Genomic DNA, 14,858 nt, shown 5'->3' with positions numbered 1-14,858 from the left:
AGGAACATCCCGGGAGAAAGCCATTTTGAAACCAGAACTTTGGAGCAGACGCCAGCCATGTGCCTTCCCAGCTAACAGAGGTTTTCCGGATGCCATTGGCCATCCTCCAGTGAAGGTACCCGATTGCTGATGTGTTACCTTGGACACTTTATGGCCTTATGACTGTAACTGTGTAGCCAAATAAACCCCCTTTCTATAAAAGCCAGTCCATCTCTGGTGTTTTGCATTCCACAGCATTAGCAAACTAGAACAGGTGTCACCTTGGAGTTGGGACTTGAACCCAAGTTGAAAGGTTGCAATTGATAATAACTGTGCATTGGACCTATCGCCCTGGCCACCATGCCGCAGTAAGACGGGAGGGGCTGGACTGGAAGTGGGGGTCCCGGGAGGAACGTGCTGGGTATTCCCACCCCCCACCCCCACCCTGCAGGGGGCTCCCAGCAGGCCGTGTAGACCTGCCATCACAGCACCTGCTCCCCAGGAGCAGGGCCAGGGGCTGTGCTCCCAGCCCCCTGAGCAGATCGGTGACGGGGGTGCTGCTCCTGCCCCCAGACTCCTGGGTGCATAGCGTGTACTGCATCCCTGTGCCATGGCCCTTCCTCTGGCCTTCGGAGGCCTGTTCACCATTACTCATTCATGCAGCAAACACCGGCAGAGCCTCCTTCTTGCCACACCCTGGGCTAGGCTCTGGGGACACGGTGGTAAGAAGGAGCCTCTCCAAGCAGAAGCACGACAATGAGTTGTGCAATTGAGCCAGCATGGCCACTCCATGTTGATGCACGATGACAAGTTCATGCAGAGTAACGCAGGAGCACCTTACGGGGCATAAAGCCAGGCTGCTGGGGTGGGGAGGGTGGGAGAGACTCTCTGAGGACACAGCTGCCTGGAAGGCGTGGGCGTCCCAAGCTCCCAGAGCCCCTCCCCACTGACCCACTCCCCAGCAAAGGGCAGCAGAGGCTCTTTGGAGGTGCCACAGCCTTGGATAAGAGAGAATCACCAGCTGGTGTTTGCCTTGTGGAAAATGAAGGGGCATGTTATCGTTTGCTAATGCTGCTGTTATGCAAAATACCAGAAACGGATCTGCTTTTATAAAGGGGGTTTATTTGGTTACACAGTTACAGTCTTAAGGCCATAAAGTGTCCAAGGTAAGGCGTCAACAATCGGGTACCTTCACTGGAGGATGGCCAATGGCGTCCGGAAAACCTCTATTAGCTCGGAAGTCACAGCGAGTGGCTTCTTCTTGCTCCCAGGTTGCGTTTCAAAATGGCATTCTCCACAATGTCTCTAGGCTTAGCTTCTTGGGGCAAACTTTGGGCTACTATATCCAAAGCGTAAGCAAAAGTCTGCTTTCAACGGCCGGCTCCAAAATGTCTCTCTAAACTGCAACACTGAGCTCCTTCTGTCTGAGCTCTTTTACACTGCTCTGGTGATTAACTCAAACCCACCCTGAATGGGCAGGGCCACGCCTCCATGGAAATATCTAATCAAAGGTATTACCCACAGTTGGGTGGGTCACATCTCCATGGAAACAACCTAATGCAAAGATTCCAACCTAATCAACACTAAATACCTCTGCCCCCACAAGATTGCATTAAAGATAATGGTGTTTGGGGGGACATAATACATCCAAACTGGCACAGAATGACACCAAACGGTATACAAATCCTCCCCAGGTCCCTGACGGCTTGTTTGGCCTCTCGGGGCCAGGGCTGGTCTGCATGTTGGTTTCTCACAGGGAATCGGGTGAGACTAGAGACCCTTGTCAGTCGGCACCTTGGGCCCAGGGATCCAGACCCTTGAGTTGTGTGCTGGAGGGACCCTAGCTCCTCCATTTGGGAGGGAAACTGAGGCCCAGAGGGCGGATTCTCCCAAGGTCACCCAGCACAGCCCAGGTGGGTGGGGGCCATGAAATACGAACTCCCGCCAGCTCCCCTCCATCGCGTCTGTGCAAGGAGCTGGTGGCTTGGGCGCTGTTGCCTGGCAGATGATCCCACCTTGGTGATTCTACCCAGGGGCTCACTTCTGGGGTCAGCAGCGCCCAGTGCCGCACCCCATTCCAGGCTGTGCTTCTCCCACTGCAGAGATCATCTTCCTCCGGGCCATCATGCCGGCGTATCCCGCTGGCCACCCCGACATCATCTTCGACATTACGGAGGGGAACCTGCGGGACTCCTTTGACATCATCAAGCGCTACATGGACGGAATGACCGTGGGTGAGTGGCTAGAGGGCCCAGGCTTAGCCAGGTGCCCCTCTTCCCCCACGCCCCATCTCAGCCACTCCCACCTGAGTCCCCAAAGGCCCGGCTGCAGGCCCACCTCCTTCCCCCACCCCAGCCAATCTCAGTCGGAGCAGCAGCCCGGAGCGGCCATGCCTGCCCCACCTGCCATCAACAATCCAGGTGACCCTCTGGGCCTGGGTCTCCCGGCCTACCAGGTGGGTGGCATTTCACCATCTCACCGAGGGCTGGGCAGAGTCCCTCGGAGAATGGGGGCTAAGGTGGCTTTTGCCCTCATGGTGGAAGGAGGAGCCCATCAGGGGTCCGAGGACCCAGCCCAAGTCCCCACCTCAGGATTAGCTGGATTCGTGTGTGACCTCGAGCACGTCATCACTCTCCCTGCACGTCCCCTGGTTGTATAAGGACCCACAGCCCCTCCGGAAGCGGAACCCCTGTGCTCCCTCCCTGCGATGCCGTCCTCCCTCCCTGCGATGCCGTGCCTTGGGGGCCACGGGGGGCCGGGGCAGGGGATGGTCCAAGGTGCATCCTGTGCAGGTGGCTCCTGAGCTGAGGACAAGGGGAGGACAAGGGAAGGGCCGAGGTGGGGAAGGGGGCCTGGGGGGATGGAAGTCGGTGAGTCTGGGAAGCTGCCCAGAGTCGGTCTGGCTGGGGCAGGGAGGCCGGAGGAGGGTACCAGCCTGGGTCGTCCGTTTATTGCCGTCGTCCTCCGTAGCCGGCTCCTGAACTGTCACCTTTTAAAGACTTTCAGTGCTCTGGGACCGACAGGCTCACCTCGGCCACATGGGGCTTCGATTCAGACTCTGAACATTTTTAAGGCACTGAGCCACCGAGGGCCGGGCCCTGACCTCCCAGGGCCTCGGTTTCCCCGCAGTGGAGAGGGGGAGGGGACCTCATGGACTCTGACGGCCCGGGCTCTGTGAATGTCTGTCCGTCCATCCCCACCGCCCGTCGCGAGCGCGGCCTGCAGGTGGCGCTGGTGGCCTTCAGATCCCGGCGCCGCAGCCGGGTCTCGGCGGCCGAGGAAGGGCCCGTTGCCCCTGTGCTGCCCAGGAGCCGCGGGAGCGACGTTACAGGCTCCTCGAAGGGCCTGCGCCTGTGAACACGGCCGACGGGGCCCCCCAGGAGCTGCAGCGGGCGCAAGAGGCAATCACAGTGCACGCGGCACCTCTGCCCCGGCCGGGAACCTCAGGGCCTCAGTTTCCTCAAATGTAAATGAAGGCCTTGGATGAAACGAACCCAGGGGACCTCAGCCTCCTGTGCTTTAGGACAAAGCAGGAGGAGGGAGGATGAGGGCTTGTCCATCCCGGCCTCGGGGTGAGGGTGAGGGGGCTCGCTCGTGGAAGCCCACCCTGGCCAGCCCTGCGCTGGGGTCGGGGCCGTGCCTGAGCCGCTGCATCTGCTGGGTGGTCAAAGCACTCGGAACCACAGAAATTTGGAGTCACGGAAACTTCCAGGTCACACGTTCATTCCCCCAGTTCCGAGGCTCTTCCTGAGCTGCCTCTGCACCAGGCCCTGGGCGGGCCGTGGGGACACAGAGGCGAAGTGGACTCCACCCCGTGCCCCAGGCCTTGCGCTCAGTCAAAGGGCGATGCTGGGACGAGGCACGGAGATGGCCACGGGCCTCGCGGGTCAGAGCAGACCCTCTTGCTGGGTTCCTGCCGTTTTTATGCCTTTGGTTCCCAGCTAAACCCTTCCTGGGGCGACCCAAGCCGGGAGGTTAGGCCTGCCAGTGCCTCTCCAGCTGCGTCTGCACTCCAAACCCAGCCAGCTGGGGTGTTTCCATTTCTCAGCTTCCCATCCACCGGGGCAGAAAATCCTGGCATGTCAGTGCTGGGAGGTGCCTGGAGAGCGGCTCTCCCTAAACTTTTCTTCATCGAGGGGGAACCTGAGGCCCAGAGAGGCAAGAGGCCTTGCTGGCTTCTCACAGTGGCCCAGGGCCACAGCAGGGAATAGAACGGACCCCTGGGTGTGAGGGGCCACAGGCCCATCCCTGGGCAGGGGCTCCCTGGAGCGGAATGTGGGAACGGCCCCAAGGACTGGTGGCAGCTGGAATGCTGGCCCAGCAGACAGGCCTCCCCTCACCGTGCTTGGTCGTGCCCGCCAGGGTCTTGGGAATTCTGGGCTGGTGCTGTGTGGGAACAGGCAAGGCCTGGTGTGTGGGAGTTTGTCCTGCCGGCCTTGCCTGGCCACCAGCTATCCCTGGCTGTGCCCTGCCCCCGGGTGGACCCCAGCCTCTTCACTCCTTAGGATGATTGTGGGATGTCCCATCTGGTCTCTTGGAGGTTATCTGGTACCAATTGTCACTGGTGGAAATGCAGACTGACACTGTTGGTTATTGGTTATCGTTGGTTATTGGTACCGATCACCCTGGGTGGTGGACTGAGCCCAGAGAAGGCCACTTTCGCTGGGCAGGCCCCAGCCTGTGTGTAGTGTGCTCTCATCTCCGCACCCACCAGTGGACACCTATTTCTCTGCTCAAAATCTCTTCCCTGGGCTTCCTTCTCCCCGACTCCTGCCCTCTCCTCTTCTGCCCCAGATGACTGCTGTGCACCCCAGGAGCTTCCTGGCCCGTGGGGTGTCCCCCCTTGGCACACGCTGGCCCTGGACACGGGGTGTTCTGCCTTGGGGTTCACACCCGCTGGTTCTCACCACGTGTTCACCTCTGTGTTCCGCGTTGGTCCTCACACATAGCACCTGGGAAGGGACATCCTGGTCTCCCTTGTGCAAATGGGGGACTGAGTTAAATGACCGCCTGAGACTGAGCAACTGGTAGATCCCAGAGCCTGGGATGTTCTCGAAGGTGTTTTTAGCAGTGTAGTTCCCATGGCAAGCAACATCTGAGACAGAAACCCCCCATGTCAGCCAAGAGGGAGAAGCCGTTTTCTGGGGCCTCCCATCTGCTGCTCCCGGGCAGCGCCTCGAAGGCTCCCAGGCCCTGATCACTGTGCTGCCCTGTGCTTCCTGACACCAAGTACCATGCAGGCCCTGGGCGTTGGGCCTGGCACTCAGGAGGGCTTCCTGGAAGAGGCGAGATCTGAGCTGAGTCTTGAAGCATGAGATGGAATGACTAACACTTAGTGAGCATCTGTTGCAAAGCAGGGGCTGGCGTTTCATCACTCACACCACCCTGGGACATGGTGGGATTATCCCCATTTAACGGATAAACAGGCAAAGACCAGAGATGGTAAGAGATGTGCCCGAGGCCCCTCGATGCCGAGGACAGAGTGGGACTGGAGCTCCTGGTCTCCGTCTCCCCCAAATACCGTGCCTCCCCCTGGATCTGGAGCTGCAAACAGCTCATGCAGACTTGGAAAAGGTGCCAGTAGTTTGGGTTTCCCAGAAAAATAGCTGTATGCAAGCCACCAGGAGCCAGAGTCAGCTGAGTCCAATCCCACCAAAACCTAACAGACACAGTGGCCCATGTCGACTGAGAACCTGAAATAGCCAGGCTTCCTCCAGGGTGTCCTCTAAAACCAGTTCCTTACTGGGATCAAGGAGAACCCGAGGCCAGGCCTGTTGTCTTTGTAAAGCCTTTTACAGACTCTGGTGCATTCCTCTTCAGCCAGCTGTCAAGGAAAAATGAAGACTGCATTTCCAACCTGCACAAAAATGCTCTCTTAACTAAGCCCGAGGCGTCCTCAACTCCTGCAAAGCCTTCCTTATGCAGCCCGGGTTCAGCCCAGCTCTGCAGCAGATGTGCTGGAACCAGGGGGCATCGGGGAAGGGGTTTCCAGTTGATAGATCCAGTGCAATGACGAATTGGGGGGCACTGGACGTGGTGGCAGCCCGGGCTATACATCATCCGCCTGTGCAGAGAAGGGGACGGCAACTGGGGGCCCCAACTGTGCTCCCCAGTCTGCTGGGCTGCAGCCGGTCACCGCAACTTTGCTCTCCCCATCACCCTCCCTGCTCAGTGGAACTCTCCATTAATCACTGTAGGAAGGGGGCAGGGGTTGAGATCTGTCTATAACTGAGGGTCGGCTTTGCCAAAATTTGTGTTAAAACCTCACCAAAGCCAAGAGGAACTAGAGGCAGCTCTGGTTACGTTATATCTCGGGCCCGCTGCCTAATTTCACACAGGGTCAGCCGCCCCTTGGGGCAGGTGGCAGTCCACATGGTTGACTTAGTAGCTTTTTGCAAGTCGACCCTTCCCGTGGCACAGAGAGGACACGACTCAAGGACGCTCAGGGCTGGGGGGCGGGAGGTGCAGCTATGACCTTGGCCACGTGGAGTGTGAGGTCCTGGTGGGCCGAGACCTGGGTTCCCACCACACTGGGCACTGGAACATACTGCAAGTGATCCAGTATTTACTGGAGGCCCAGAAGAAAAGAAAGAGCCTTCCGTCTCATGTGGACTGTTACACGAGTGCTCTTCTAAAGCGACTGCAACGTTCCCAGCAAGAAAGGACCATCCGAAAACTGTGGTGGTGTCCTTTTGCAAGCATTCTCCTTAACGTGGTGAATCTCAAGCACTCCTGTTTGCAAGAGGAGTCCATCTCTTCCGGCCCCCAGCGTGAGAGTCAACTCGTGAATTTCGGATATACTGGTGGATTTCTGTTACAAATGTTAGCAAGCAAAGTGAGAGCAGCTGTGAATTCTTGTTAGCTCCACCAGCCTCAAAGTAAACTGAAATGGGAGAGATGGATTTGCTCACTGTTCTGCGCCACTGGAGCGGGCAGCTCTGTTTTACAGCCTTTACATAATTAACAGGAAGACTCCATTGGTATTAAAACAGCTACAAGCATGACAGAACGGCTCGGTGTTGGGGGTACCCGAGGAGCGGGCTTGGGGCCTCAGGAGATGTCACCAGCATCTGCTCAATTTAAACACTCATGCAAGAGTCCCCGCACTGGGGCGTTAGAAATCCCGGAAATCAGCAAATTTGTATTTGATTCTGATGCAAGAAATTGTTCTGGTTGCAAACTGCCCCCAAGAGCTGCCCCCGGAGCTCTACAAATACCCCCTCTCCCTGCTGCCTTTTAGTTTGGGAAGCGCTAAGTTCAGTCACCTGCCTTGGCTCCTTTTAGCTGTGCTTGGGGAGGGAATGAACAGGCTGGGGGCTGCGAGGGGGACAGCAGTGGTCCCAGCAGAGGCCAGACCTCTGTTGGCCCTTGGGGTGCAGACATAATTGGACACCCCTGGGGAGATCCCAGCCTGGAGAGGGAGACAGACGCCAACCAGGCCCTTCTAAGATGGCACAGAATATGCTGGAGGTGCAGAGGAGAAATGGCCCAGCTGGCCTCATGGAGCAGTCAGGGAGGGCTTCTCAGAAGAGGTGATGCAAGGGCTGGGTCTTGATGTCTGAATAGGAGTAAGCCAGACCAAGGGGCATTCCTGGCGCGGGGAGCAGCACAGCCAGAGGCACGGAGTGGGAAGCAACCACATGCAATTTGGGGTGACTGAGGCAGCAAGGATGGAGCCGTGAAGGTGAGAGAAGAGGCTGAAAGGGGGCCTTGGGGAGCCCCTTGGGGTCCGTGATGCTCCTCTGGAAGCTTGCACGGGCCAGGGTGCGCTGCTACACCCAACTGTTTATTTATCCTCACAGCCCCCGCAGGTGCGGCGATACTTACCCCACGCAGCAGGTGAGAAGACTGCGGCCAAACAAGCTGAGTCGCTTGCCAGGGTCTCCCTGCTGTGTGGGTATAGTGTAGACCAGGGTGGGGTATAGACGTGGGAAGTCTGACTCGGTTGCTCATCCCCTACGCCAGCGTCCTCAGGTCCACGGCAGCTGCTGTCTCTGTCGGCTGGGGTCTGGTGGCAGTGGTGGGATTTGGGTCCCAGCCAGAGAGGAGGGACAGCAAAGCACTTCCTGTGACACTTCCCAACCCAACACCCCTGGCCACGGGGTCCCGGGCCGCCCCTTTCTTTGGTAAAGACCATCCTTCAAGGCCGTCCGGTCAAGAGGTTCCAACTGCCACCCTGCCGGGGAAGGAACCGGGGTCTGCGAGCACCCTCCTCTCACTCCTCACCCGGTGGGTGCCAGCTTGCACTCGCCCACCCAGGCGCGGCCCAGGACCCCCAGGCCTGCGTCCCTAACACCTGCCAGCAGCGGATGGGGTCCGGGGCCTCCCGAGCGGCCCCCAGGCGACAGCTGCAGGGAGGGCGATTGGGCCTGCAGCCTCCCCACCTCCAGACAGACCCAGGGACAGGCTGCAGTTCAGAAAGATTGTTTATGGGCTGGGTCAGGCCCTCGCTGGCAGGAAATGCACTTAATTATCACCTGCAAGTCTGAAAAGAGGCTCAGATCCTACTCCGCTTTGTGGGATTGTTCCCGGCTGACTTAGTGAGTGTGTGGGTACAAGTGTGGGGTGTGTATGCTGAGTGTGTGGCTGTGAGGGTGTGGCTTGTGTGGGGGTGAGTGTGGGTGTGGGTGAGCGCCTACACACGCAGCGGCTTTGATTTCTGAGATGCTTCATACTTGCTTGTCTTAGAGAAAGTACGGCTCTAAAGTTCCGAGGCCCAGCCCCATGTCCCCGGCCTGGGCCCGATGGGTGTAGTAGGGACAGGACGTGGAGATTTTGTGGACAGGTTTTGCTTTGTTAGGTGTGAGTCACACCAGAAGTCACCCCAGGACCTGCCGGCCAGTGCCCCTGCACGTGTTCACCCTTCCCAAGAACAGCGCCCCTGTCCCAGAGTCTCGGTAGATTCTCACGGCCTGTGGGCGACCAAGAGTCTTGCCAGGCCCACAGCCAGCAAGTCGGGGCTGCAGGCAGGTGACCCCAAAAAGCTGAAGGGCACAGGCAAAGCCAAGTGGGCCCCAGGGTGGCCAGCTCTGCGCTCATTAAAAGTCAGAGGGAGTGCAGGGTTGTGCAATTGGCTCGCCCTAGAGAGGGCTGCCCATGCTAGGTTTAGGAAGGATAAGCCAAAATCCTGCACATCCTTGCACACGTTACGTTACATCCATATGGTCATGTGAGTAGATGAAACGATCAGGTGTAAGCGCCCAGCAGCGTCTGGTGCGCAGTAGGTGTGCAGGAAGCATACATGAAGGGGACCTGAACCTTTCACGTGAACAGAGCCCCACGGGTCACTTCCTTCGCCGTCTGTGCTAAAGCGTGATGTGGGACCCTCCTAAATTCAACCAGCATGTGAACACACAACGCCTCACAGCCTCACTTTGAAGTAGCATTTAAATTTCATTTGCAATTCAATGTTGGGTGGCCCTTTCTAGGTCTAAGAACGGTGGCATCCCTACGGACACTGGCCGAGCCCCAGACGTGGAGTAGGATGTGCTGGGCTTGATTCTCAGTCTCCTGTCCTTGCTGTGTGGCCTCAAGCAAGTCCCATAACCTCTCTGAGCCTCGGTATTCTCTTCGGTAAAATTGCTTCAATTCTACTAGCCTTGCAGGGTTTTAAGGTGCCTGTTTTAGCCCAGGATAAGAGTAGCCTGGCTCAGCAGGTGGTGAGGAGGCTGAGAGCCCCCTCGGGACAACAGGCCGGGGTGAGGTTACGTGGGACGGTGCCAGGGCAGGTTCGCCCCAAGGTGGTTCCGACTGCCTGGTTGCTATGTAGCAGCAGGTCTCGAGCCTGGGCTGGCAAAGCCGGGGTGGTGGAGGCTGTGGCCTCCAAGTTCTGTCATCCTTGGATTATCTTATTCAACAAGAGCATCCTGGGCTCCTAAACCCCATGCCAGACCCTGCACCGGGTGCTGGGGGGCACATTTACACCCAATTCACAGATCCTGCTTTCAAAAAGCTGCAGACCTGCTTTCCTGTTGTACTGCCATCTGAGTTCCCCATGGCTGAAAGTGCTTATTTTTCAGAGGTGGGCTTTGTCCCTGTTAATGTCTCAGAGTGAGAGAGAAGTGGTGTGTGGCAGGGCTGCCATGTACAGTTGGGTGTGTTGTGCACTGCAACATCCTAGGGGATGCCATTCACAGCCTAGTCTGTGTGCAGTGCACAACCTGTTCAACTGTTCATGGCGGCCCTGGTACAAGGGCTTGTGAGCAAGGGTACCCGGCCCGGCAAGGCCTCAGCCAAGTCTGGAGAGCATGCTCCCCCCGCTGTCTGGCTTTGAGTCACCATCAGCCATCCCAGCCAGCAGGGCCCAGATCGCATCTTCAAAATCATTACCCCTTAAGGGGTTAAACATGTGCTGCTGACCGTGTTCTCCAACCCGATTCAGAAAGTTTGGCCAGGGATCAGTCCGCATTACGGACGAGGTTCAAAAATTCCATCTAAAACAACAGAGCAGCCGCCCCGGCCGGGCGCTGAGTGATGGGCCCTGTCCCGGCTTTCACGGCAAATCCCGGGGATTAGGCACTTTCTCTTCTCCGGGAGGCACAGCCCCGTCGCCCGGGGGCCACGCCCTGGACAGCAGCCAAGATGCTTCTGGGGGTGCTGGCCCAGCCGCCCCCGCTCCTGGGACCGTCGCGGCCTGACTCCGCCTCGGCCGGCAGAGGGGGGTGGGATGTGGGGCAGAGCTGGGGCAGGAGGGGTGCTTAGGTGGAACAAGGCAGAAGGACCCCGGGAAGCAGAGATGGGGTCGAAGGCGTCAGGCCCCGCAGTGTGGCTGACCGTGTCACACCCCGTCATCCTCCAAAGCCCAGAGGGGAGGCATCGACTCCGACTTCACAGGCGCAGAAACTACCCGAGGCCACCCCCAGTCACCCAGCCGGGGACCACCAGGGCTGCAAAGGGGGCGCAGGCCTGGCTGCTGCCTACCCCCAGCCCACCCCACTGACTCCTGTGGGAGAGGGGCCTGGGTCCTTGGGCTGGACTCCTCCGGGGCTCGGCAGGGCCTGGGGGGCACAGCCTCTGCTTCTGAGCCCACCAGAGGAGGAGGCACAAGGGCTCCCACCTCGGGCAGCCCCCAGACAGCCCATGCAGAGCCCAGGGCTACACCCCACACCCCAAACCCCAGCTCAGCCTCTGAACCGAATCTCAAGCCGGCAGCCCCAGAATCGACCAGCAGGGGTCTGTGGGGTGTGGCCAAGCCCAGCTGCCCCCCAGCAGCCACCCTGGAAGGAAGGAATGGTGCAGAAGGAAGAACAGTCCACAAGGAAGCCTGTGGCCTCCAGGCCTCGGGCCTAACGCACCCTCTGGGGAAGCACTTTGGAGCAGCTCCGATGAGCTGATGTGAGCCAGGAGAGCTTGGTGAGCCGGATGGCTCTGCAGATTCGTAGACGGGGTGTTACCATGGATCTGTTATGACAGGGGGTGAAAGGAGACGTAAATCAAGTGGCCTCCTTCTTGTGGACGATGGCTCTGACCACGGCTGGGGCTTGAGGACATACCTGCGTGGCGGGCGTCTGTAATTCCCCCAGGCCTACGGCCTCCATGGCACACGCCCAAGTTAGCTAGGACCTTGAATTGCCTGGTGAGGACACAGGGCATTTGGGGCAAGCGAAAGGAGGCAAGTGAAGGGAGCTAGTGCAGCAGAGGGAGCCAGGGAGGGCACAGCATGGGGACAGGAGGTGGGAAAGACTCACGTCCCATTCCCCTGGGGCCACCCAGAGGGCCCAGCCCCAGGTGGAAGCCAGTAACACCTGTTGGTGAGAGGATGGGAGCTGGCAGGTAGGCAGGGTCCAGGGGCCTTGTGGGGACAGAGGCCTCTCCCACGGGACTTGTGTGGCTGGGGTCAGAGGTGGGACCGCAAGCTCTACCGGAACCTTCTGTGGCCTCACCATGTGCCCTGTCCCCCAGTGCCTCCTGTGCAGCTGGTCTCAGACCTGGCGGCACACCTGCCTCCAGATAGCTTCACCTGGTTTGAGCCTCCAGAGGCACGTGGCTGAGCCTGGCCAGGGCATCCCTCCCCTCTCAGCAACAGGGCTGCCATGTGATGGTCAAGGGCACTCCAGCCATTCAGGTCCTAAGACCGGAAACAGGGCACCCACTTCCGTTTCTCTGCTCTTCCTCACCCCCACAGCCAGTTTTTGCTCCTTTTGCTTCCATCCCCACTGCCCGGCTGGAGAGACAGCATCAGCCTAGACTCGCTCCTCTCCCTCCCCAGCGTCTAGCACTCAGGCTCCAGACTGCAGTGATGATCCCCAACCCGCCTGTCAGCTCCTCCTGCTCTGCTTTTTTTGTCTTATCCCTTCCTCTCCCCTCCACCTCGCTCCAGCCCATGCCCCTGAAACTAAAACATTCCATGGCCCATTGCTGCTCCTGGACTTAGCCACGACATGCAGCAACTTTTCCTCTTGGCAAACTCCTATGCATCCCTCAAAGCCCAGGTCAACTGGCCCCTCCTCTCAGATGCCCTCAACATTCCCCAGGCAGAGTGTGTGGCTCCTTCCTTTGCACTCCCACATCATCTGGGCAACCCTCTTTCAAAACTTTTCTCATACTGATTCATCCCACAAATACTGGGTGTGTCCCCAGGAGCAGGCCCTGCTTTAGGAGATACAGCAGTGACCAAGACAGACACACAGAGAGACATGTATTCCTACCTCATGCCGCTTTTATTTCAGAGCGTAAGCGCAGACAAAAACAAGCATAGTTCACACCCTGCCAGATAGTGGTGAGTGCCCTGCCGAAAGCAGAGCAGGAAGTGGGGCTGGGGTGACAGGGTGGGGTGCAGGTGCAACTTTAAATTGGTGACATTTGTGAAAGACCCCAGGCAGCGAGGGAATCTGGAGGAAGAGGGTCTGGGCAGAGGGACCAGTGAGTACATAGCCCCTGCAGCAAGGAGGCCCAGGGTGTGGAGCTGCTGGCAGGGGGTGGGTGGCTGGAGCAGAGGCTGCCGGGAAGGCTGCGGGAGGGCTGGTGGAGGAGCCACAGGGCCCCTGGCTTTCCTGCTGAACAGTTTTGGGACGGGGAGCAATGTGACCAGACACGAGTGAGGGCTCTCTGGCTGCTGGGATGGACAGAAGCAGGGAGAGAGCCGGGGCTCCCACAGGCTCCAGAGACATGGTGAGAAGCAGACAGACCCAGGAGAAACTTGGAGGGCAGTGCCAGGGTTTACGGATGGATTGGGTGTGGGGAATGTGACGGCTGGGGAGAGGAGTCAGGGATGGGCCCAGGTTTGTGCTTGAACATCTAAAAGGGAGTTGCCGCCGGCCGCGAAGGCGGAGACCCGGGCCCGGGCAGGTGAGGCAAGAGCAGAAGTTCATTTTGGACATCCAGTTTGAGGCTCTTGTCAGACACCCCACATTGATGCACGTGGAATAACCAAGTGCAAGAGATGTTAACTGAGCGGTGGCAGGTAAAGCCTTGAGGCTGGCTGAGCTCACCAGGGGTGAGTGTGGACAGGACTGCGCGTAGGGCCCTCCGGGTTCCACGGTTGGGGACACTGAGAAGGAGCGGCCGGAGGGACAGAAGGAGAGCCAGAGCCAGGGGGAGAAGCCATGGCCATGGGGCTGAGAGTCAAGGCAGATGAGGACGAGAAGGCACCACTGAACCCAGCAATGCGGAGACCGCGGGTGACCTTGACAAGGGCAGTGTCCGTGGAGAGGGGCAGGAGAGCCGCATACCAGTCAACGGGCTGGCGAATGTTCTGGAGAACTCTTTCTAGGAGATCTGCAGTGAATGGGAGCAGAGAGATGTGTGTGCCAGCGGGGATGGCGTCAGGAAGAGCCAAACACCAGGATTCGCCTCGGGGCAGCGGGAGATTTTTTGCTCAACTCACCATTCCTAAGAGAGCACCATGCGGGGTTCATTTGTGCTGTGTGTCTGTCTGTCTCTTACACACGCACGTGCATGACGCACAGCAGGCCCACTAGAAGGTAACCGGGTCTGGTGCCCGGCAGATCACACACGCCCGCGGACTCCCCGAGTCACCAAGGGGTTAACGCAGCCTCTTAGCATCTCCAGAGGTTCCCACGCAGCCCCTCTGGGTCCAGCCTGGATGATTTGTGACGCTCTTACAGCTGCTATTATGCACCCTTTGAAAAGCCTTTGATTCCACCAGGCACATTAATAAATCATCCTTCTTTTAAAAAATGAAGTTTCAGCCAAACAGCATTAGACTCATCATGTTGAGCAAAATAAGGAAAACAGAGTCCTGAGGATGGCGTGACTCTTCCCACGGCCTCCCTGACAACCGTGAGCCGATGAAAGGACACAAGAGCTCGTCAGTGTCCTGCACGGAGCGGGTTCCTTCCGCCTCGAGGCGGGGGCCTCAGGGTGCAGGGGAGGCTGTCAAGGCGTGTCCAGACAGACAGACTCAAGCCGTGTCCGAGGCCAAGGAACCCCAAGTAACCGGTCCCCATCATAATTAACAGCAGCCTCCGCACTTGCTGTGTGCCAGACATGCTTCTGGGTGTGTAATAAACATATTGTGTCACTTGACACGCCTTGTACCCTGAAGGTAGGAACTTGGTATCCCCAGTCTCCAGGTGAGGACACTGAGGAACACAGAAGGTTCCTGCTCAGATGACGGGACTTAAGAGAGCAGATGGCAGGCTGGGACTCCATGTGGGGTTCCTGGCGCTGTGAGCCTTGGGCAGGGCCCTCGGTTTGGCAGGGCCCTCGGTCTTTTCTTGGCGGGCTCTCCGGTCCCAAATGTCACCATTGCTGCCTCCCCCGACAGCAGGGAACGCGGTATGTGGAGTGGAGTGGGAACATCATACATGTTCGCTTGCAACTGGGTAAGCGGGTCTCTCCATGAGGATGCGGTCAGCGTCGCCACGTGCTGGAAGACGCCTGTGGACAGCAGCTTGGACAAAGGGGACACTGGAGAG

At 58.5% G+C, this 14,858-nt stretch overlaps 1 protein-coding gene across 1 annotated transcript in view; it reads left to right on the top strand.

Annotated features, from left to right (window-relative positions):
• FBLN1 (fibulin 1) overlaps positions 1-14,858 on the top strand; it is a 77,074-nt gene that overhangs the window by 54,623 nt on the left and 7,593 nt on the right. Inside the window, exon 16 of the mRNA XM_037847088.1 lies at positions 2,082-2,213. Coding sequence (XP_037703016.1) covers positions 2,082-2,213 — 132 coding nt within the window. The remainder of the gene's footprint in view (positions 1-2,081; positions 2,214-14,858) is intronic.

This window comes from Choloepus didactylus, chromosome 8 (assembly GCF_015220235.1).
Source record: "Choloepus didactylus isolate mChoDid1 chromosome 8, mChoDid1.pri, whole genome shotgun sequence".
Lineage (NCBI taxonomy): Eukaryota > Metazoa > Chordata > Mammalia > Pilosa > Megalonychidae > Choloepus > Choloepus didactylus.
The sequence above is the reverse complement of the archived record's forward strand: the minus strand, read 5'-3'. Positions and strand labels throughout refer to the sequence as shown.